Raw genomic sequence first — 23385 nt, 5'->3', positions numbered from 1 at the left:
CGAGAAAGAAAGACCGAAAAGAGTGAAGGGAAGAATCTTGGAGGAAATGAGGAACATGGTAGAGAAGCGGAGGAATATGAAGTGAAATGATGGTGACAAACTCGAGTATTCCCTCCTCTGCAAGCTGATAAGAAAACTAAAGGAGGACGTTGAGAAGCACAGAAATGAAGGTCTCTTAAATATGGCTGAAGATTGCAGAAGCCTAAAAAAATGCAAATGGGAACTGATGCTGGCTGTACACATTGACAATAATGATGCTGAAGAACAAGGACGGAAAAGCAGTAATCGACAGAACAGGGATGGAAATGGTCTGCAAAGATTTCTACACTGAACTGTTCGTGTCTCAATTATTGGCAATGGGACGTTTATTTCAACAGACGAACGCGCACGTACTCCCGGTCCTCGTCAGCAAAGTTCGACATGCAGTTTACCAAATGAAGGAAGGAAAAGCTCCAGGAAAAGACAGATTGACAACTGAAATTATAAGAGCTGGAGACCAAGGCGTCTGGGAAACCCTTGCTCAGAAGTTTAGTCATTACTTGGAAATGCTGAAGATACCACCTGGCTGGAAGGAGTCCAACACCATTTTGCTGTACAAGAAGGGCAATTGTGAAGATCTAAAGAACTATTGTCAAATATGCCTGCTCTCACATGTCTACAAACCAGTCACCAAAATAGTAACAAACCGACTGAGAGTCTGGATGCGCAGCAGCTGAGAGATCAGGCAGGTTTTCAAAGGAATTTCAGCACAGTGGACCCATCTTTACTATAAACCAGCTATTGGAGCGCTCAAGGGAATACAAATTCCTTTTATGCATTGCCTTCGTCGACTATGAAAAAGCGTTTGACAGCATAGAGATCAACGCAGTGCTGAAAGCTCTTGCAGAGCAGGGCATCGACACAAACTACATCAAACTGCTAAAGGAAGCGAACTCTGACTGCAGATCAGAGTATACAGATATAATTCTGTTCGACACTGCCTTTCGCATCCCAGTCAAAAAAGATGTGAAGCAAGGAGACACATATGATGGGTTGGACCCCGCCCCTTTTGGTGTGCCACCTGATGTGCTGGGGTCCCACTGGTTCTGCCTGTTCCACCAGTCTGGGTTTCCTCACCCTGTCCTAGCTGTGCCAGGCCCTCAAGCCTTCTCTAGCACACACACAGAGGTAAGGCCACACTCAGCTGCAGACACAGACTGAAATCAGCTCTGTGTGGGAAGATTTAGCTTAGAGATTTACTCTGCACTCACGTGCACACCTCCTTTGGAGTGTAAACCCAAAATAATATTGTCTTGCGCTGTATAGAGAGATCTGCACAGAGCAAGCTCATAGAAATTCGTCTTCTCACTCAATGTGGAGAGAGATATGCACAGCCTTCCCTCCCCCATATGAATTGTACAAACTGGGATTTGTAATAAACAAAAAAAAAATTTACTACAAAAGGTAAATTTTAAGTGATTAAAGGGATAGTAAACAGAACAAAGCAGATTACTGAGCAAATAAAACAAAACACCCAAACTAAACTTAATACACTCAAGAAACAGGTTACAAAATGTAATTTCTCACCCTAAATGTTGTTTTAGGCAGGTTGTAGAGTTTCTGTAGCTTAGAGTTCCCATTATTTCTCTTTACAGACTGGACCCCTGACTCAGCCTGTGCCTTTCCATTCAGGTCTTTTTAGCAATCTTCCTTCTTGGACGGGGAGGCAATGGAGAAGAGTTCTGTTTGCCTTACTTCCCAGCCTTAAATAGAATTTACATAAGGCAGGAATCTTTTGTTTCCCAATCTGATCCCCCCACGCCCTCTTAATGGAAAAACACTGAAAGCCCAAGATGGGGGTCTAGTACCAGGTGACGTAATCACGTGACCCTCTAGTGTCAAAGCAGCAACCCCTGGAGCTTCTCAGGAAGGCGGGAGATTAGTATCTTCCAAGTCTTATTGTTCTTCCTAACGGCCCATTGCGGTTGATTGCCTACTGTCTGGTGAGCGTTCCCCCAAATACACACACAGTTGTAATTGTTATAGTCAATATTCCTAACTTCAGATACAGAAATGATATATGTATACAAATTGGATAATCACATTCAGCGAATCATGATCTTTTCAGTGATACCTTACATGACCCATCTTGCATAAAACATATCTTAGTTATGCCATATTCATATCACAACAATATTTCTATGAAGAATATGGGGTGTAACGTCACAGTTTCACCAAAACTCTTCACAGCCTGCCTCAAAATGGTAAGATGATGGATGAATTGGAAGGGTGGAATCCGTGTCAACAGAGAGCAGTTAAACCACTTCAGATTTGCGGATGATATCGTGTTGATTGCCAAAAACACTATCAAACTGCAGAAAATGCTATGAGAAGTCAACATAAAAAGCAGCCAAGTCGAACTGAAAATGAACCGCTCTAAAATGAAATTTATGCAGTTTGATGCCTTGCCAAAAGCCCACATAATAGTCAAGGGAGAACAAATAGAAGAAGTTGAGTAATACATCTATTTGGGTCAAGAAATTAACATGCGCCATGATCAGGAAGGCGAACTCTCACAAAGAAAGAAAGCTGGTTGGCACTCATTCAGTTCTATCAAGGATGTCCTCCAAGGAAATATCAACAAGACAAAATGTGCCAACTTCTTCAATTCAACAGTATTGCCGGCAATGTTGTGTGGCAGCAAAACATGGATAGAGGAGATATCTAAGATAGAGGAGCAACAACTGGCTGTCACAGAGAGGGCAATGGAAAGAAGAATTCTGGGGATTTCAATCCACGACAGAGTCCCCAATGAGTCCCCAATGAAGTGCAAGACGTCATTGTTGAAAGCAAGTACAGTGGGAAACAAGCACAGACTGGTGGGACCGCATAGTGTTGCCGGTTTGGGACGATTCCCAGTGGGTGCGAAACTTTCGCATGTGTAAGGGCACTTTCATGGAACTTGGTGACTTGCTTTCCCCTGCCCTGAAGCGCCAGAATACCAAGATGAGAGCAGCCCTCACAGTTGAGAAGCGAGTGGCGATAGCCCTGTGGAAGCTTGCAATGCCAGACAGCTACCGGTCAGTCGGGAATCAATTTGGAGTGGGCAGATCTACCGTGGGGGCTGCTGTGATACAAGTAGCCAAAGCAATCACTGAGCTGCTGCTACCAAAGGTAGTGACTCTGGGAAATGTGCAGGTCATAGTAGATGGCTTTGCTGCAATGGGATTCCCTAACTGTGGTGGGGCGATAGATGGAACCCATATCCCTATCTTGGCACCGGAGCACCTGGGTAGCCAGTACATAAACCGCAAGGGGTACTTTTCAATGGTGCTGCAAGCACTGGTGGATCACAAGGGACGTTTCACCAACATCAACGTGGGATGGCCGGGAAGGGTCCATGATGCTCGCGTCTTCAGGAACATTACACTGTTTAAATGGCTGCAGCAAGGGATTTAATTCCCAGACCAGAAAATAACCATTGGGGATGTTGAAATGCCTATAGTTATCCTTGGGGACCCAGCCTACCCCTTAATGCCATGGCTCATGAAGCCATACGTAGGCAGCCTGGACAGTAGTCAGGAGCTGTTCAACTACAGGCTGAGCAAGTGCAGAATGATGGTAAAATGTGCATTTGGACGTTTAAAGGGTCACTGGCGCACGTTACTGACTCGCTCAGACCTCAGCCAAACCAATATTCCCATTGTTATTGCTGCTTGCTGTGTGCTCCACAATCTCTGTGAGAGTAAGGGGGAGACCTTTATGGCGGGGTGGGAGGCTGAGGCAATCGCCTGGCCGCTGATTACGCGCAGCCAGACACCAGGGCGATTAGAAGAGCACACCAGGAAGCGCTGCGCATCAGAGAAGCTTTGAAAACCAGTTTCATGACTGGCCAGACTACGGTGTGAAAGTTCTGTTTGTTGAAAACCCGCCCCCTTGATTGACTCATTCCCTGTAAGCAAACCACCCTCCCCCCTTCGGTCATAGCTTGCTTTCAAAGGAAATAGTCACTATCGTTTAAAAAGCATGTATTCTTTATTAATTGATTATAAACATAGGGAGAGAACTGGCAAGGTAGCCCGGGTGGGGTTTGGGAGGAGGATAGGAGGGAAGGAAAAGGCCACTAAAAAAGTTCAATATAATGACAACCTTTTGGTTGGGCTGTCCACTGGGGTGGAGTGGGAGGGTGCACGGAGCCTCCCCTCCTCCCCCCCCGCGTTCTTACGCGTCTGGGTGAGGAGGCTATGGAACATGGGGGGGGGGGGGGAGGGTGGTTATACAGCGGCTGCAGCGGCACTCTGTGATCCTGCTGCCGTTCCTGAAGCTCCACCAGACGCCGGAGCATGTCCTTTTGATCACGCAGCAGCCCCAGCGTTGCAGCCTGCCACCTCTCATCTCGAGCGTCCCTCATGACCTCACGTTCACTGGCATCTTTCCTGTACTTTGATACCGTGTCCTTCCACTCATTCAGATGAGCTCTTTCATTGCGGGTGGATTCCATGATTTCAGAGAACATTTCGTCTCGCATCCTTTTTTTTCGCCGCCTTATCTGAGATAGTCTCTGGGACGGAGGAGGGAGGCTTGAAAAATTTGCAGCTGCGGGAGGGAGGGAAAAAAGGTAGAGAAGTATTTAAAAAGATACATTTTACAGAACAATGCTTATACTCTTTCACGGTGAACAACACTATTCACATTACATAGCACATGTGATTTCGGTACAAGGTCGCATTTTGCATCTTAATATTGAGTGCCTGCGGCTTTGGTGTTAGAGAGCACAGACGCAGGTCTGGGCAATAGAATTCAGCTTGTATGCGGCCATGGTGAGCCATTGTCTTTCGGCTCCTTTCCCACATACCAAGCAAAGCCTGTTGAGTGCTGCGGTTTTCCTGTTAACGTGCAGCAGCAGAAACCAAACTAACCCCCCCCCCATCCAAGTCTCTAGGATGATCGCTTTACCCCTCCCCCCACCGCATGGCTGTTATCAGGGAAGATCCCTGCTAGCCAAACGCGAAAAGCTCAGTGCCAATTCACCCCTCCTTGGCTAACTGCAGGGAAGGATTTCTTTTCAGCCACAGGCAAACAGCCCAGTAGGAACGGCCACCTCTGTCCCCTTAATTAAATTCCCATATTTCAACCAGGTTACCATGAGCGATATCACTCTCCTGAGGATAACACAGCGAGATAAAGAACGGATGTTGCTTGAATGCCAGCATACACTGCCAGGCTTTGTTATGCAATGATACCAGATTACTTGCTACTAGCATGGCGTGGTCAAGTGTCCTACCATGGAGGACGGAATAAGGCTGCACTGCCCAGAAATCTTCTGGAAAGTACCTCCAGGAGAGCTTCATGGAGATGTCCCTGGAGGATTTTCGCTCCATCCCCAGACACGTTAAGACTTTTCCAGTAGCTGTACTGGCCGCGAATGCATCCCAAGTCTTCAGGGCAAATTAATCATTAAAAAACGCTTGCTTTTAAACCATGTTTTATATTTACAAAGGTACACTCACCGGAGGTCCCTTCTATGGCCTCATTGTCTGGAGGTTGGGAGGGTACTTCAGTCAGGCTGAGAAAAAGATCCTGGCTGTTGGGGAGAATGGAGTGCTGTGTGCTCTCCGCAAGCTCGTCCTCCTCCTCCTCCTCATCTTCCCCGTCCGCAGAATCCTCAGGCATGGCTGAGATTACCCCTGCCTCGGAATCCACGGTCAGAGGTGGGGTAGTGGTGGTGGCCCCCCCTAGAAATGCATGCAGCTCAGCATAGAAGCGGCATGTCTGCGGCTCTGACCCGGAGCAACCGTTTACCTCCTTTGTTTTTTGATAGGCTTGTCTGAGCTCCTTAACTTTAACGCGGCACTTATATGAGTCCCTATTGTGGCCTCTCTCTCCATCATGCCCTTGGGAGATTTTTTCAAAAGTTTTGGCATTTCGTCTTTTGGAACGTAGTTCTACTAGCACTGAATCCTCTCCCCATATAGCAATCAGATCCAGTACCTCCCGTACGGTCCATGCTGGTGCTCTTTTTCGATTCTCGGACTGCATGATTACATGTGCTGATGAGCTCTGCATGGTTACCTGTGCTCTCCACGCTGGGCAAACAGGAAATGAAATTCAAAAGTTCGCGGGGCTTTTCCTGTCTACCTGGCCAGTGCATCCGAGTTCAGATTGCTGTCCAGAGCGGTCACAATGGTGCACTGTGGGATAGCTCCCGGAGGCCAATACCGTCGAATTGCGGCCACACTAACCCTAATTCAAAATGGCAATATCGATTTTGGCGCTACTCCTCGTCAGGGAGGAGTACAGAAATCGATTTTAAGAGCCCTTTATTTCGAAGTAAATGGCTTCGTTGTGTGGATGGGTGCAGGGTTAATTCGATTTAACGCTGCTAAATTCGAATTAAACTCATTGTGTAGACCAGGCCAGAGAGAGACCCTGTAGCCTGAGTTATAGGCTATGTATTAATTACATGGATTACTTAAGAATTTCACCGTCACCTTCCCTCTCATCACCAGCAGCCATCATTCTGGCACATCCCAAAGGCTACATCTTTCTCCTACTACCCATAGGCTGGGATGCAACTTTTGTAATCTGTTATGCTGATGCCATTATGTCTGGTGCATATTCAGTAGGGGTTTCTCCCCTGTTCCTTATTTGTATTTCCTTACCTTACTAATGTTGGATTGTCTTTCTCCTATATGTTAGTATATTAATGATCTCAACTAACTATCATATACGTCAATTTGTTGCCATGGGCCTCTTGTAGTTAGGTATCTGCAGATGTAGCAAATTTACCTTTTGTTGTTGCTATGAACATCAATTTGTCTCTGTGATATTCTTGTGGTTGGACCCATGTTCCTGTGGTTGGAAATTCCCCTTAAACACTCTATTTTCAGCTCCCCTATATTTGGGATTTTCCATTGGGCCTTTTATCTATGCCAAAGTTCATAGGCCTCAAGCCTTATTTATGCTAGCTATGCTCACTGCTGTGTCTTACAGAATACAGGCCTGTAGGCAAAGGTTCTGAATTAGGGGTGCTGGGAGTGCTGCCGCACCCCCTTGCTTGAAGTGGTTTCCATTATATACAGGGCTGACCGTTTGGTTCAATAACTTTCAGCACTTCCACTATACAAATTGTTCCAGCACCCCTGCCTATTAGGTTCCTTGCATTATTGCTGAATATAATGAAGGCAAGACAGTGATTATAATAGCGGCAAGCTAGCCCTATGGGCTACTACCACCACCCACCCAATACCCCTTAGGTCAGTGATCAGGACACTCACCTGGGAAGTGGGAGACCAGCATTGAAGTCCCTGCTCCAAATCAGACAAAGTAGAGTTTTGAACCCTGGTGTCCTACATCCTGGCTGAGTGCTTTACCCACTGGGCTACAGGACATAAGGGGGGCACCTCTCTTCCCCTGCAGTGTTGGATCTCACAGGTGAGATAGGCAGGGGAATTCCTATATTATTAATCCTGCTGGGACTTAGGTGTGAGCTAGTTCTGGGCATCAGGACTTAGCTGTGTTGACGTCCATCAGCAGAAATGTAGGTCCTATGGGGACTTTATCGGTGGAAACATAGGCACCTAGGGCATTCAGATGTGTGCAGGATTAGGTGGCAACTGAATGGGGTGTTCTAAGGATCTAGATTTTGGACTTTGCTGCCTAAAGTGGCAGTTGGGTGCCTAAATCCCTCTGTGGATCTAGTCCATAGACACTTGTCAGTACTGAGCATAACTCCTCTTTACAAAAGAAATTGTAGCTGATTATCAATCAATCAATTGTATTGATTATTTCATAGAGCCCACATACCCTCTATTCTGTCTTTAACTGCATTTATATCACTACATTAAAGTTGGTTTATTCTTATTTTAGGACTTGATAATCTGCTTGATGAAAACAGAATATCAGATCTCACCCAGACATACCAGCTGTTCAGCCGGGTAAAAGGTGGGCAGCAGATCCTGTTGCAAAACTGGAGTGAATACATCAAGGTATTTCAAACTTCATTGCATCTTACTGTCCTCATATTTATGCTGTCCACAGTGGAGTGACTGCTTGGCTTTTAAAAACAAGTAATGAGAACCAATAAAACACTCAACTGTGTTCATGAAAATTATATTTTAAGCAGGTATGTGGGTTTTTTATTTATTTTTGTTAATGCACCCATTTTGTTCAGCAATATTCTGAAAGCTCCTGTGGTGAGAAACCACAGTGCATACACATTTTTATTTAAAATCATATTTAGGAACTGTTTATTTTACAGGACTGAACAGTGCAAACAGATTTTTTAAAATCAGAACTTCATATGATTTGAGAAAATGTTGGGCTGGAAAGTTAGTTATGTTTGGTTCAAAATAAATAGTTCTCCTGACACTCTAGTCACACTCCTTTGAAACTATTGGAACATCAGATCTCGACTGATACTTCCATCAGCACTGCAGATTTGTTATGCTATAAATAATTGCTGCTTGTTATAACAGTTAACAGGCTAAAGGTTTTTAAAATTATTATTTTGAAAGTGAGAAGAATTCTCTCTTAAAAATCTATTCTGGTGGCACTTAGAGGTCTCATCTCCATTGTACTAGACATTAAACTGTTGTATGTTTGTACACTCATCCTGAAGAACTTGCAGTCTAGCGGAGATGCTTTCAAATTGTAACCTTAAGCTGGGGCTGACTGTATGATAAAACATTCCAGTGAAACTCCTGGAATCATATGTCTTGCATTGTGAGGTAGTATTACGGAAGGCATGTCAGAAACATTATACGCTTGGTTTCCCAAATGCTAGTCATATCATTGGTTGTAACCACTCAACTATCGCTTCCGAGATGGGAGAGAGACTGATGGGCATTTGAGACTGTGTACTCCAAGAGATAGTGAGAGAAAATCCCATGTGAATAGGATGACCTGATGCCCCCTGGAAAGTTGATACAGCCCAGATTTTAGGACTAGACTCCCCTTTCTGGTCAAGTTTTAATTAACTTGTACATTTCCCAGTTTTAAGGACTCCTGGAGGTGGAGTCCAGGGAGCCACGAACACCAGGAGGAAACTAGTCAAAAGTGTTGGTGAATAGATGGGGGAGGGGTCAGGTCACAGGGAATGTTTGACAACTTTGGAGAGGGTGAGTCCTGGGGGTATGAGAGAGTGTATAGGGCAAATTAAGGCACCTGGGATCAAATCCCTGCTCTGCCACAGACTCTCTCTCTCTCTCTCTCTCTCTCTCTCTCTCTCTCTCTGACCTTGGGCAAGTCACTTAGCCTCTCTGTGCCTCAGGTCCCCATCTATAAAATGGGGATGGTACTTCTCTGCCACTCGGGGTGTTGTGCGGATAAGTACATTAAAGATTGTAAATTTGCTCAGATACTACAGTAATGGGGGCCATGTGAGTACCTAGAGATATGGAGTATGCGGACATTGGGAGCCAGGGGTTGGATTCAGGCAGGATCAAGGCAGTGTATCAAGTATCATATCTATGAATTATTGCTGTGGCTAGTTAGATGTTAAGAGGGAAGTCTGAGGGCACATCTTCACTACCCGCCAGATCGGCGGGTAGCAATCGGTCTATTGGGGATCGACTTATCGCGTCTAGTGAAGACGCGATAAAATCGATCCCTGATCGCTCTGCCGTGGACTCCGGAAATCCACCGCGGCAAGAGGCGGCAGCGGAGTCGACGGCGGCGCGGCAGCGGTAGACTTGCCGCCGTCCTCACAGCCAGGTAAGTCGACCTAAAATACGCAACTTCAGCTACGCTATTCACGTAGCTGAAGTTGCGTATCTTAGGTCGACCCCCCGCTGTAGTGTAGACCTAGCCTTAGTTGTCTTGCCTATTTTGGTTTTTCAGCTGTTACAGTGGCTAAGATAGAAGCGAATGGAAAAATATGGATCTGCCATCCTGCTGCCTCTGTGCAGTTGTCCCAGTTTTTCACTTTGGAAATCTGGTCACTCTCCTTGTGACAATTACCAGATAATAACATTCTTAAGCCATCTTAAATAGCAGGTCAATCAAACACTGTTGTGTAGACTGTCTGATTCAGTAGACAAATAGTGTTATAATTCCACTGGAGAGCTGGGCACAAGTAGAAACAAGATAAGATTAAAAAATGATAAAGCAAGAATTTTGTCCTTACGAGTCAATAGCTTCCCCCCCCACCCCAACCTGATGACGGCTCTGTTTTTTCACTTTTGTAGCCCTTGTTGACCTTAGAATCTTGGAGTGACCAGAAGCAGCTAAATCATATCCAGTTATTTCTGCAAATAAACAGTTCAGTGGGTTTAAAAAAAAAAGTCATGCAAAGTTTTTCATTACACTGATCATTCTTGCTACACTTTTCCACATACTCTTTTACGTAAATCATGTATTTAACTGTAAACTTGTGTGTGTACAACCATGTCTAATACGTAATTTTTGTTTAGTTTCTGTTTTAAATGTAAGTGATCTCTTAAACATTGCTGTTTGAAATCCATTAATGTGTGTTTGGATTTTTTTGGTTTTGTGTTTAAATTTCAATGCATCTCATCATTTTTAACAGCTTTACGATTTCAATTATTATTAAGCACCTCTGATAAATTTTTCCAATTGCTAAATTTCATAAGGGTGTATGTGTCTGTGGGGGGAGATAGGTAGCAATGAAGTATTTGATTATCAAAAGTGTTTGTTTTTACAGAACTTTGGGACAACAATAGTGGTTAATCCTGAAAAGGACAAGGATATGGTGCAAGAGCTACTAGATTTTAAGGATAAAGTGGACCATATCATAGAAGCGTGCTTTCAGAAAAATGAGAAATTTATAAACTTGATGAAGGAATCCTTTGAAACATTTATCAACAAGAGACCAAATAAGCCTGCAGAATTGATAGGTACAAAATATTTTTCTGTAAAATATTTCTAAAACCTATAGAAAGCATAATAATATAAAGCATACTGAGTATGCTAGTATAATAGCAATGCAATGCATAGCCCACTGGAAGAATTGCTTTTGGGGTACCAGGCAAAAATTAGTCTGGATATGTCATGGGATCCAGGTAAAAGTCTGGATGTGTTTGTCAGGTGTGTGCTCAGTCACGTGAAGGAGCATGTTAACTCCTGCTATTGCTGCACCCCTACTTGCTTACATTGTGACTGATGCTGACAGTTGCTTAGAAACCCGTGTGGCTAATTTCCTAAAGCAGAGTAAGTTGCTAAGGGGGAAGAGTAGCTATTAGAAAAAGAAATTTAACTATTTCTTCAGAATAGAATAGTGGGTATGTCTTATGGATGAGGCTTATACTGGTGTTAAAACCTCAGTTTCCCATACAGTCTGATAGTCAATGCTAAGAAAAATATGCCTAAGAAGGAAGAAGTAGTGGGGTTTTTTTGGTTGGTTGATTGTTTTTTCCCCTGAGCTAAACTCAGGAGAACACCAATTTTAAAAGCATTCAGTTACAGGAAGACTGAGTTGTAAAGAAGAAAATTGTTCAGGACCTCAGAAGTCAGGAAAGGGAAGCGTAATCAGTTAGTGTACATTAGACAAAGAGTATTTAAAATGTTTCAGAATAAGTAGTATGGGGACAGATCCACAGGTGGTGTAAATTGTCGTAGCTCTGACTTTGAAGTCAATGGAGCTCCTGCAATTTACATTAGCTGAGGATCTGCCCCTTAGTTTCTGTCTATACCATATTCTTTTGCTTTTGCCTGCTAACCTGAAAAATGGCTTTCTAAAAAATACCCTTACATAGGAAAGGTGACTGAATACTATTTGACATGTGCAAAGCAGTGATATGGGCTTATTGCCACTTGTGGGTACTGTATCCTCAGCTGTTACAATGGCTTCCTTCTCATCCCACTGACACGTAACCTAGTAAGACCCAGAGTAGGGATATTCATATGGCTTTCTATACCTTAATTAAAATTCATGGCGTAATTGTATTTTTTTCTACCATTATCAAGCTACTAACTCGAAAGCATCGCTTCTGTTTAAGTTTTGGTGAGAGCCAGAGGGCACGGTAAAGGTCTACAAAAATAGTCGTCTTTGTGTTGTTTATTTTTGTTTCTCATATAATACATTCATATGCATTGCATAATTCCAAAACATTGTCTATCAACAAGTAATGTTCTTGTAGTGAACATAACATGAAGATTCTAGTGTTTTAGTACATTAATTTTAAAGCTAATTTGTTGTATTAATCTTTATCTTGGTCAGATCCTTTGTGGCATAAATTTTTCCACTAATAACGTAATACTTGAATATAATTCCACTGACTTTGGAGGAGGGAAAATTGATTACAAAACAGAACATTTGGCATTTCACCAATGTTTTAATATCTAGTAATATTAGAAGTGGAAACATTACAGTAATTTTAGAGGGATTTTTATTTTAAGCTCCTCAATTTTTTTATTTATTTGTAGCAAAACATGTGGATTCAAAGTTAAGAGCTGGAAATAAAGAAGCAACAGATGAAGAGCTGGAAAGAATCCTTGACAAAATCATGATAATATTCAGATTCATTCATGGTAAGAAGGGTTTAAAATTGATGTGATTAAAAGATGATCTTCAGTGCTACTGCTAGAATTGTTAATTGATTTAGTGCAGCAGTGACAAACTTGTGATGTGTTTAAGAGTCTATAAACTGGGACTACAAAATTAGAGACTGATGTTAGTGGGAGCTCTGCACAAAGACCACAGGTTAAACGTGGCCTCTGACCAGGAAGCTGGGAAGGTCACTGATAGCATTTCCCCCCCCTCACGGTTTCCCTCCACTGGCTTCCCAGATAGAGTATGTGGGAGCCCAGCAAACAGTGGCTCATCCTTTTCATCCCCAATCCCTCCCTGACATAAGGATGCAAACAGAGTGGATCAAGGTAGAGAGAAGAGAGGATGTCACTGTAGTGCTCGACCGCTTACTGCAGTGCACTTTCCAAAAATGACTCTCTACCAAATAATAAAAAAGATAAGCACTTTAGCTGGACATTTCTGCTAAAATGAACAGCAGGAAAAGCATATCCCCATGTCTAATTGAACGACCTGCTGGCTGTTTTGGGGGGTGGGAAATGAGCTAAATCCTAAATTTCTAAACTAAAGAGAAAAAGCTTTTTATGTCCAAATAGTTGCAGTTTCTAATATTGTGCCCTTTATATAGGGGATGTAGGCAGGGCTGCCCTCTTTTTACCCCTCTTTGCTCTTGCTATGGAGCTATTTTCCAGAATTATTATAATATAGCAATCCAGACAGCAGATGTTCACCATAAAATAGAACTGTGTGCAGACTGATTTTTGTTTGTCAAAACCAAAGAAAATCCTGGCAGAGGTGATGAAGGAAGTACATATTTTTGAGGCTAAGAGATTAATCTTTCTTAATTTGATATGCTAAATATGAAACTGCGACTACATTTTTTGTTTATTATCTTTCTTTTAATATATGTATATGTATAATTTTAAAGTTTTTAAATGAACTAAAAGGCTAGGTCAAAATACTAATATTTTTTGTGTGAAATCTAGTACATAGGTCATAGCAGGACATTAAGGGCACGTGTTGCTGAGTACTCAAGTTTCTGGGTCTTGGCCCTTTAAGGACAGATATTCTGGGATTTATAGTCACCAGCTATTTCCCTTCATATCTCTCAGCAGAGACTCCCAAGCTCTCCCTGCTCTCTCCTGGGCTTCTCACCCACTAATAAAGTGGCATAGCTGTTCTATACAACCAAACCACTCTATCAGTGGGAGAGTGGCCCAGGGGGGTGCTTGGAAGTCTCTGTGCTGGGAGATCTGAAGTAGAACTCCTGTGGTAGCGTTGGGTTCCTCTTGGCAGATCCCAATGAAGGAGTCTGCTATGGTTTGTGGGGGGGGAAATACTTTGAAGAAGCTATGTATTGCCTGAAGGAAAAGTGAACCCTGCATCTGAAACATACTCCTGGTACCTCTGCACCAAGGGGTGGTGGAACCTGAAACCTAAGGAGAGGATTTGGGGGAGCCCTGATGGAAGAGGTGAAGGCTTGTGGATATTCATATAACTCTTACGTTTCAAAGGACTATTTGCAGAGCCCAGTGAGAGGTATACCAAAAGCCTGAGGAGGAAGTGGTTTTCTGAAACATATAGAGAGGCCTATTTTGTGTATTAATAAACCAGACTCCAGGAGGGAAGATGATGTTTTTGCCAAAAACATCTTTGTGTGAGTGAGTGATTGCAGCTGACCAAGGGGGGGAAATAAGTCATCAGCTGCATTTGGACACCGGAGAGGGAAGCAGTCATATCACAATAAATTAAGAAGAAAATCCAAACTACAAAATTGTTGTGTGTGCAACACTGTTAACAATGTTTATCAGCATGGCTCCATCTGTTTCTCTGGCTTTTTCATTTCGGACGTCCAAGCTCCATTGGCACCACTGGCACCTGTCATAGAATATCAGGGTTCGAAGGGACCTCAAGAGGTTATCTAGTCCAACCCCCTGCTCAAAGCAGGACCAATTCCCAACTAAATCATCCCAGCCAGGGCTTTGTCAAGCCGGGCCTTAAAAACCTCCATCGAAGGAGATTCCACCACCTCCCTAGGTAACCCATTCCAGTGCTTCACCACCCTCCTAGTGAAAAAGTTTTTCCTAATATCCAACCTAAACCTCCCCCACTGCAACTTGAGACCATTACTCCTTGTTCTGTCATCTGGTACCACTGAGAACAGTCTAGATCCATCCTCTTTGGAACCCCCTTTCAGGTAGTTGAAAGCAGCTATCAAATCCCCCCTCATTCTTCTCTTCTGCAGACTAAACAATTCCAGTTTCCTCAGCCTCTCCTCATAAGTAATGTGCTCCAGCCCCCTAATCATTTTTGTTGCCCTCCGCTGGACTCTTTCCAGTTTTTCCACATCCTTCTTGTAGTGTGGGGCCCAAAACTGGACACACTACTCCAGATGAGGCCTCACCAATGTCAAATAGAGGGGAATGATCATGTCCCTCGATCTGCTGGCAATGCCCCTACTTATACAGCCCAAAATGCCGTTAGCCTTCTTGGCAACAAGGGCACACTGTTGACTCGTATCCAGCTTCTCGTCCACTGTAACCCCTAGGTCCTTTTCTGCAGAACTGCTTCCTAACCATTCGGTCCCTAGTCTGTAACAGTGAATGAGATTCTTCCGTCCTAAGTGCAGAACTTTGCACTTGTCCTTGTTGAACCTCATCAGGTTTCTTTTGGCCCAATCCTCTAATTTGTCTAGGTCCCTCTGTATCCTATCCCTACCCTCCAGCGTATCTACCACTCCTCACAGTTTAGTGTCATCTGCAAACTTGTTGAGAGTGCAGTCCACACCATCGTCCAGATCATTAATGAAGATATTGAACAAAACCGGCCCCAGGACCGACCCTTGGGGCACTCCACTTGAAACCGGCTGCCAACTAGACATGGAGCCATTGATCACTACCCATTGAGCCCGACGATCTAGCCAGCTTTCTGTCCACCTTATAGTCCATTCATCCAGCCCATACTACTTTAACTTGCCGGCAAGAATACTGTGGGAGACCATATCAAAAGCTTTGCTAAAGTCAAGGAATAACACATCCACTGCTTTCCCCTCATCCACAGACCCAGTTATCTCCTCATAGAAGGCAATTAGGTTAGTCAGGCATGACTTGCCCTTGGTGAATCCATGCTGACTGTTCCCGATCATTTTCCTCTCCTCTAAGTGCTTCAGAATTGATTCCTTGAGGACCTGCTCCATGATTTTTCCAGGGACTGAGGTGAGGCTGACTGGCCTGAAGGTCCCCGGATCCTCCTCCTTCCCTTTTTTAAAGATGGGCACTACATTAGCCTTTTTCCAGTCGTCCGGGACCTCCCCCGATCGCCATGAGTTTTCAAAGATAATGGCCAATGGCTCTGCAATCACATCCGGCAACTTCTTTAGCACCCCCGGATGCAGCGCATCCGGCCCCATGGACTTGTGCTCGTCCAGTTTTTCTAAATAGTCCCGGACCACTTCTTTCTCCACAGAGGGCTGGTCACCTCCTCCCCATACTGTGCTGCCCAGTGCAGCAGTCTGGGAGCTGACCTTGTTTGTGAAGACAGAGGCAAAAAAAGCATTGAGTACATTAGCTTCTTCCACATCCTCTGTCACTAGGTTGCCTCGCTCATTCAGTAAGGGGCCCACACTCTCCTTGACTTTCTTCTTGTTGCTAACATACCTGCAGAAACCCTTCTTGTTACTCTTAACATCTCTTGCTAGCTGCAACTCCAAGTGTGATTTGGCCTTCCTGATTCACTCCTGCATGCCTGAGCAATATTTTTATACTCCTCCCTGGTCATTTGTCCAATCTTCCACTTCTTGTAAGCTTCTTTTTTCTGTTTAAGATCAGCAAAGATTTCACTGTTAAGAAGCTGGTCGCCTGCCATATTTACTATTCTTTCTACACATCAGGATGGTTTTTTCCTGCAACCTCAATAAGGATTCTTTAAAATACAGCCAGCTCTCCTGGACTCCTTTCCCCCTCATTTTATTTTCCCAGGGGATCCTGCCCATCAGTTCCCTGAGGGAGTCAAAGTCTGCTTTTCTGAAGTCCAGGGTCCGTATTCTGCTCTCCTTTCGTCCTTATGTCAGGATCCTAAACTTGACCATCTCATGGTCACTGCCTCCCAGGTTCCCATCCACTTTTGCTTCCCCTACTAATTCTTCCCGGTTTATGAGCAGCAGGTCTAGAAGAACTCTGCCCCTAGTTGGTTCCTCCAGCACTTGCACCAGGAAATTGTCCCCTACACTTTCCAAAAACTTCCTGGATTGTCTGTGCACCACTGTATTGCTCTCCCAGCAGATATCAGGGTGATTAAAGTCTCCCATGAGAACCAGGGCCTGCGATCTAGTAACTTCTGCTAGTTACCGGAGAAAAGCCTCGTCCACCTCATCCCCCTGGTCTGGTGGTCTATAGCAGACTCCCACCATGACATCACCCTTGTTGCTCACACTTCTAAACTTAATCCAGAGACTCTTAGGTTTTTCTGCAGTTTCATACCGGAGCTCTGAGCAGTCATACTCCTCTCTTACATACAATGCAATTTCCCAACCTTTTCTGCCCTGCCTGTCCTTCCTGAACAGTTTATATCCATCCATGACAGTACTCCAGTCATGTGAGTTATCCCACCAAGTCTCTGTTATTCCAATCACATTATAGTTCCTTGACTGTGCCAGGACTTCCACTTCTCCCTGCTTGTTTCCCAGGCTTCTTGCATTCGTGTATAGGCACTATCTTGTCTATCTTGGTGTTCCAGTTGTCTTGCCCGCTGCCACCTGCTCCCTCAGATGCTGCTTCTGTGTGGGTGCTATTGGGGCAGCACCATGTTTCTCCAGCACAGAGACCTACACAAACACCAACAGAGACTGCTCCTCTATTTACTGGGGAGAGTTGCATCTCTTCAGACTTAGACCATGAGACACCAAGATCCCCTCCAAGGTCTTTTTACATCATTTTACCAACCTTGTTCCAGAGAAACTAAATCTGAAGGTCATGACTGGCACTCTTACAAGGAAGCCCCAGCATGGTGGAATACCTCCAGTGGGCTTATAGGCCATCTTGAACTGTGATGGAGGTCTAGACCGGGGTGGGCAAACTTTTTGGCCCGAGGGCCACATCGGCGTTGAGAAACTGTATGGAGGGCCGGGTAGGGAAGTCTGTGTCTCCCCAAACAGCCTGGCCCCTGCCCCCTATCAGCCCCCTCCGACTTCCCGCCCCCTGACTGCCCCCCTCAGAACTCCTGACCCATCCAACCCCTCCTGCTCCTTGTCCCCTGACCACCCTCCAGGACCCCATCCCCTATTCAACCCCCCCGCTCTCTGTCCCCTGACTGCCCCCCCCATCCAACCGCCCCGCTCCTTGTCCCTGGGGACCCCCTGCCCCTTATCCAACCCCCCACCCCCTTACCATGCTTCTCAGAGCAGCAGAAGCTCGCAGCTAGCCATGCTGCCCGGCAGGAGGGGCCAGCTTCCCCGGCCGGGAGCTCAGGGGCCGGGCAGGACGGTCCCGCAGGCCGTAGTTTGCCCACCTCTGGTCTAGACCCTCTCAGAAGAGTTCCAATCTACAAGATCACCTTTATCCATACCTTGCACTTCTAGGAAAGCCTCTTCTGCTGTCCCTCTACCTCTTCCTTTGTTGGAGCCTACAGAAGAAGGGAAGATAATGGGGGAATCTCTTCATGCCCCTGCCCCAAATATTTCCTTTCTTCTCTGGATGAGGCTGTCACCCCGGAATCAACATCTCTTCTGGAGGATTTTAAAATTCCAGGGCTTTATGCGAAGGGTGGCCATATCTTTGGGAGTACAGGTGGTGCTTGTACAAGATAACCCACACAAGCTCCTAGATATCTTACAGGTCTCTTCCCCAAGAACGATCACCCTTCCCATTAATGAAGCCTTTGCTGGAACCAGTCAGTTCCCTCTGGCAGACTCCAGCCTCTATCCCACCCACTGCCAGCAGGTGACTAGGTGCTATCATGTTCCTCAGCAAGACTTTGATTATTTCTTTTCTATCCTACTCCTGACTTCCTTGAGATTATGGCCACTACTAAGTGTGCCAGGCAGTCTCACCCCAGGGACACTAACAACAAGGAGTTTAAAAGACTGGACTTGTATGGCAGGAAGGCCTATACCACTGCCAGCAAGTGTCAAATTACCAGGCACTGTTGGTTAAATACACTTTTCTTAATTGGTCAGCAGTGTCCAAGTTTGCAGACAAGTTGCCTGAGGAGTACAGAGAAGAATTCTTGGCCATTAGTTTCTTAAGGACACCTTGCTGCCTGAACATCGCTTCAAGCAGCCATTGATACAGCTGATGCTGCATCATGCTCCTTGGCTATACCTATCTTGATGAGATTCTCCTCTTGGCTGCAACCCTCTGCCATCCCAAGGAAGCTGCAAAATACAATAGGAGATTTAGCCTTCAAAGAGTTCAGTGTTTCCCCAGAAAAGGATGATGCCATGTGCACCTTAAAAGATCCATGAGTGACCTCCCGTCATTGGGGGTTTACACCCCAGTAACAAAGAAGAAACCATTTAAACCTCAGTCGTACTACAAGACCTCTTAGCAGATGTCTCAGGATACTTCCAAAGGAAGGTTTAAACCTCCTAGAGATGTCATCAGTCGGATTCATCCACAACAGGCCCTTCTTACCAGACAACTGCAGCTTTGAAGCAGTTGTTTTGACTACTCCATTGAGGACAGTACACCGACCATATCTCATCTCCTTCCCTTTGAATACTACTTATCTCTCTCTCTTACAGTGTTCGGAAGCAGATCACATCATACAAGTGGGTGTACAGCAGTGAAAGAGGAATACTTCACCCAGTTCAGCTCCTTCCTCTTCCTCAGTCCACCTTCCCTGTCATTTTTAGGGACCCATTTTACAAGACTGTATTGATTCCAGAAGTGCAGTCTTTTTTGGAGCTGGGAGCAGAGAGGAGGTACCTTACCAATAAAAGGTTTTTATTTCCAGTACTTCCTGATTCCCCAAAATCTTGTGGTCTTTGTCCCATTCTAGACCTCAGAAAGCTAATCCGGTTCATCAGTAAGATCAAGTTCAGGACGGTCACCCTTGCTTCCATTATCCCTTCCCTAGAGATTGGTATACTGCCCTTGGTTTGCATGATGGTTACTTTCATGTGGCAATACATCCTGGCCACAGACAGATTCTTCGGTTCATAGCAAGCAACAACTACCTTTACACAGAGCTTCCGTTCGGGTTATCTTCAACCCTAAGAATCTTTGCCAAGTGCATGATGATGGTGGTAGCCCATCTGCATTGCGTAGGTATTCAGATATTTCCTTACCTGGACAGTTGGCTAGTTCGGGGAAGATCAAGTGCCCATGTTCAAAACAGCATCTTTGTCATCAGACCGCTGCTCTCTGGTCCAGGCCTGAAATTGAATATAGACAAACTCAAGTTATGACCACACAATGAATAACTTTTCATAGGGGCAGTCCTTGACGCCATAACTGCTGTGGGTACCTTCCTGTGGACAGGATTCAGTCCATAGTTTTTTGGGCCTAAAACCTCACATCCAACTCAAAGACAAGTTTATTTTTGCTTACAACTATTGGGGTATGTGGCTTCATGCACATGTGATTCTGCATGCCAGACCTCACCTCCACTGTCTGCAAGCCTGGCTTTCCTCAGCATACTGACTGAGTGGTATTCACTAGACATGTTGACTTGCATACCTGCATAAGAGCTTCAGTCCCTGGACTACTGAATAGACCCTCTGAACGTCTGCAGTGGGGCTCTCTTTTTGCCACCAGAACAGACTATGACTCTGGTAACAGATGCATTCACCAAAGGCTGGGAGGGTCATCTCGGTCAGCTCCAGGCACAAGTTCTTTGGTAACCTCAGGAGGTCTCACTCCACATAAAAGTGTTAGAGCTCTGTGCTATTCATCAAGCCTGCAAGACATTTATATCCACCATCAGGAACCAGTTTGTTTAAGTTCTGATGGACAATACCACTAGCATGTTTTATCTGAACAAGCAAGGGGGTTGCAGGGTCATCTCAACTGCTCCAACAAGTGAATTGCCTGTGGAATCTCTGTATAAGAAACAAGATTTCGCTAAAAGCTTTACATTCCAGGGGTGAGGAACACTGTTGTAGATACCCTCAGTAGAAACTTGACCAACACAAGTGGTCAGTCAGGAAGGATGTTCTTCTCCAGATCTTCCAACAGTGGGGGTACCCAATAATAAACTTATTTGTGACCAACCTCAGCAACAGATGCAGGGAATTTTGCTTCAGAGTGGACTGCGGCCCAAGTTCCATGCTGGATGCCTTTCTTCTTCTCTGGTCCAGTCATCTGCTCTGTGCATTCCCCTCAGTTCCTCACATTCCAAGAGTACTCCAGGAAGATGAAAAGAGACCAGGCAACATAAATCCTTGTGGCACCAGCTTGGCCATGACAATACTGGTTCATGGACTTACATCAGCTCTCTATCAGGCCACTGATAATTTTACCCTGGTCAAGGATCTCCTATGTCAAAACTTGGACAAGTCTCTGAATCCTAACCTTAAATCTCTCCACCTCACTGCATGGATAATTTCTGGTTGAATATGTGTGAGAGATTATTGTCCTGAGAAGTCCAAGCCATCTTGATGAGCAGCAGAAAGGACTCTACCAGGGCCCCATACGCCACACAATGGAAGAAGCTTTTGATCTCGGTGCCATCCCACTATTTCCTCACTATATAAAGAATACATACATACTGGACTACCTACTGCATCTGAAATCATCTGGCCTTTCAGTTAGTTCATTAAGAATCCACTTCACTTCTTCTCAGCAATACAGAATGACTTTTCTATCTTCTTACCTTTTGATTACCTTACTGAGCAATATTCCTAGACATCTGCAAGGCAGCAACGTGGTCATCTTTACGTACCTTCTCCACATACAACTATTTCTCAAGCTTCATGAGATGACGCCAACTTTGGTAAGTCAGTGTTTTGATCTCTTGTTCTAATAATCCAAAATTGAATGTATATGCACAGAATCATTCGAAGGAGAAAAAATGCTTGCTTTACCTGTATGGTAATTGTTATTCTTTGAGATGTGCTGTGCTCATATACCTTCCATAATCTCTCCTACTTTCCCCACTGCTTCGGATGTTAGACTGTGGTATGAGGGAACAGAGAGGGAGGTGGTGGTAATCCTCGACTTGGTCCATGAGGAGAGCAGGGGGCATGTGTGCAGCCTAGTGCAGGCAAAAATCTGCAACTCAAGTGCGTTGGGAGCACGTACAACTCTAGTGAAACGTATATGTGCACAGCACATCTCGAAGAACAGTTACTGTACAGATATGTAACTGTTTTCCACTTTTCAGCAAGTCAAGAGAAAGGACACTTCTGTATAATTGAAGATAAGTAGTAAAGGTGTAATGTTTGATTTCTCAAGGTTTTTTGTTGTTTTCTCTCTATACAGGTAAAGATGTGTTTGAGGCATTTTATAAGAAAGATTTGGCCAAAAGACTGCTGGTTGGAAAAAGTGCATCAGTAGATGCTGAGAAGTCAATGCTGTCAAAGCTTAAACATGGTGAGCAGCTGCAAATGTTGAATTTTTTACTTCCTTTAGGTTTTAAACCTGAACCTTTATTTATATTTATGTTAAAGTGACTGGGCCAAATTTTCAAAAGGGCTGAGCATCGTACGGCTCCCACTGTTCCGAGTAGGAACTGCTGATTGCTATGTACTCGAGGAAATGTGAAATTTTAATTTAGGTGCCTAAATGGGAGTGGAGTTCTTTTGGAAATCTGTGACATTAAGCTGTGCTGTGCTTTGGGGACTTTAGAGAACAGACTAACCTTATAATTTCTCTGATCTGTCCAGGAGAGGACTGGACACTACAGAGCACACGGTTTGGGGAAAGTTTGGGATTGGCAGTGTGTTGGGGTCACCCTGAAAGTGTCATAACCAAAGCTGGTGGAAGCCAGAGTGGGGCTGTGGGGCTATAAATGGGCTGCTGGAGTCAGAGCTGCTGAATCAGGGCTGTCTTAGCACACAGACACTCAGGGTGTGACCTGCATGCTGATAGGCTGGCTGTGAGTGTCCCTGGTTGGGAGCTACAGCAGCAAAGCATTGTGAGGCACCCAGGTTTGCAGGGCAAGTGGTGACACAACCCCTCACTGGTCTGGGTTTGCACCTGAACCCTGTCACAGTGATATAGTTATGCAGGATTTGCACACAGCTTGCTATTTTAACTAAGGTTTACACTTCAAGCACTAGTAAAATAGTTTGAAGTGATTTTCTAGTGAAAAGGCGGTGAACAATTGTAGGAAATAGAACAAAGGAAATTGTAAAGATGAGTAAGAAGCAGAAAAGACGGGAGCCTCAGCTTATCTGGATTTGCATCCCAGGAACCGTCACACTAGCCCAACATTAAGCTTAAGCCTTTCTTACTTGTTTTATGTTTGTTGTAATCATGGAAACTTTGCTTTAATTTATGTGACAGAATGTGGTGCTGCTTTCACCAGTAAACTGGAGGGAATGTTCAAGGATATGGAACTTTCAAAAGATGTCATGATTCAGTTTAAGCAGGTAAATTTAACTTCACTTATGCATGGTATATTTACACTAGCTAGGATGATGTCACATAATTGTATTGAATTAAACCGTGACAAAACAGATTTTCCACAGATTGTTTATAGTTCAGCATATCTGCTGGGACGTTATCTGACCCTACAGTTTCATTTGATTTTGTTTTAACTCTTAATAATAAAGCCTGAATGTAGTATTGCCACTAAATTTATTATTAGACCCATCTCTAAAATTGATTTTAAGACTCCATTTTATCATGTGGGAATTATTGCCAGGTTGTGATTAGTTCAGTATGAATGACCTACATCTGGTGATGAATGTTCTTGCGCCATACAGACTGGATTGTTGCTGTTATGTTCTCTGGATGCCCAGCCCAAGTGCTGTCTAG

The 23385-nt window shown here is 44.5% G+C and overlaps 1 protein-coding gene across 1 annotated transcript in view; it reads left to right on the top strand.

The window, feature by feature from the left end:
• The window catches only part of CUL4A (cullin 4A), a 101356-nt gene that overhangs the window by 49827 nt on the left and 28144 nt on the right, over positions 1-23385 (top strand). The window contains exons 10-14 of the mRNA XM_065397435.1: positions 7849-7967; positions 10643-10835; positions 12364-12468; positions 21886-21996; positions 22912-22997. Of these exons, the coding sequence (XP_065253507.1) occupies positions 7849-7967; positions 10643-10835; positions 12364-12468; positions 21886-21996; positions 22912-22997 (614 nt within the window). The remainder of the gene's footprint in view (positions 1-7848; positions 7968-10642; positions 10836-12363; positions 12469-21885; positions 21997-22911; positions 22998-23385) is intronic.

This window comes from Emys orbicularis, chromosome 1 (assembly GCF_028017835.1).
Source record: "Emys orbicularis isolate rEmyOrb1 chromosome 1, rEmyOrb1.hap1, whole genome shotgun sequence".
NCBI classification, from domain to species: Eukaryota; Metazoa; Chordata; order Testudines; family Emydidae; genus Emys; species Emys orbicularis.
The sequence above is the reverse complement of the archived record's forward strand: the minus strand, read 5'-3'. Positions and strand labels throughout refer to the sequence as shown.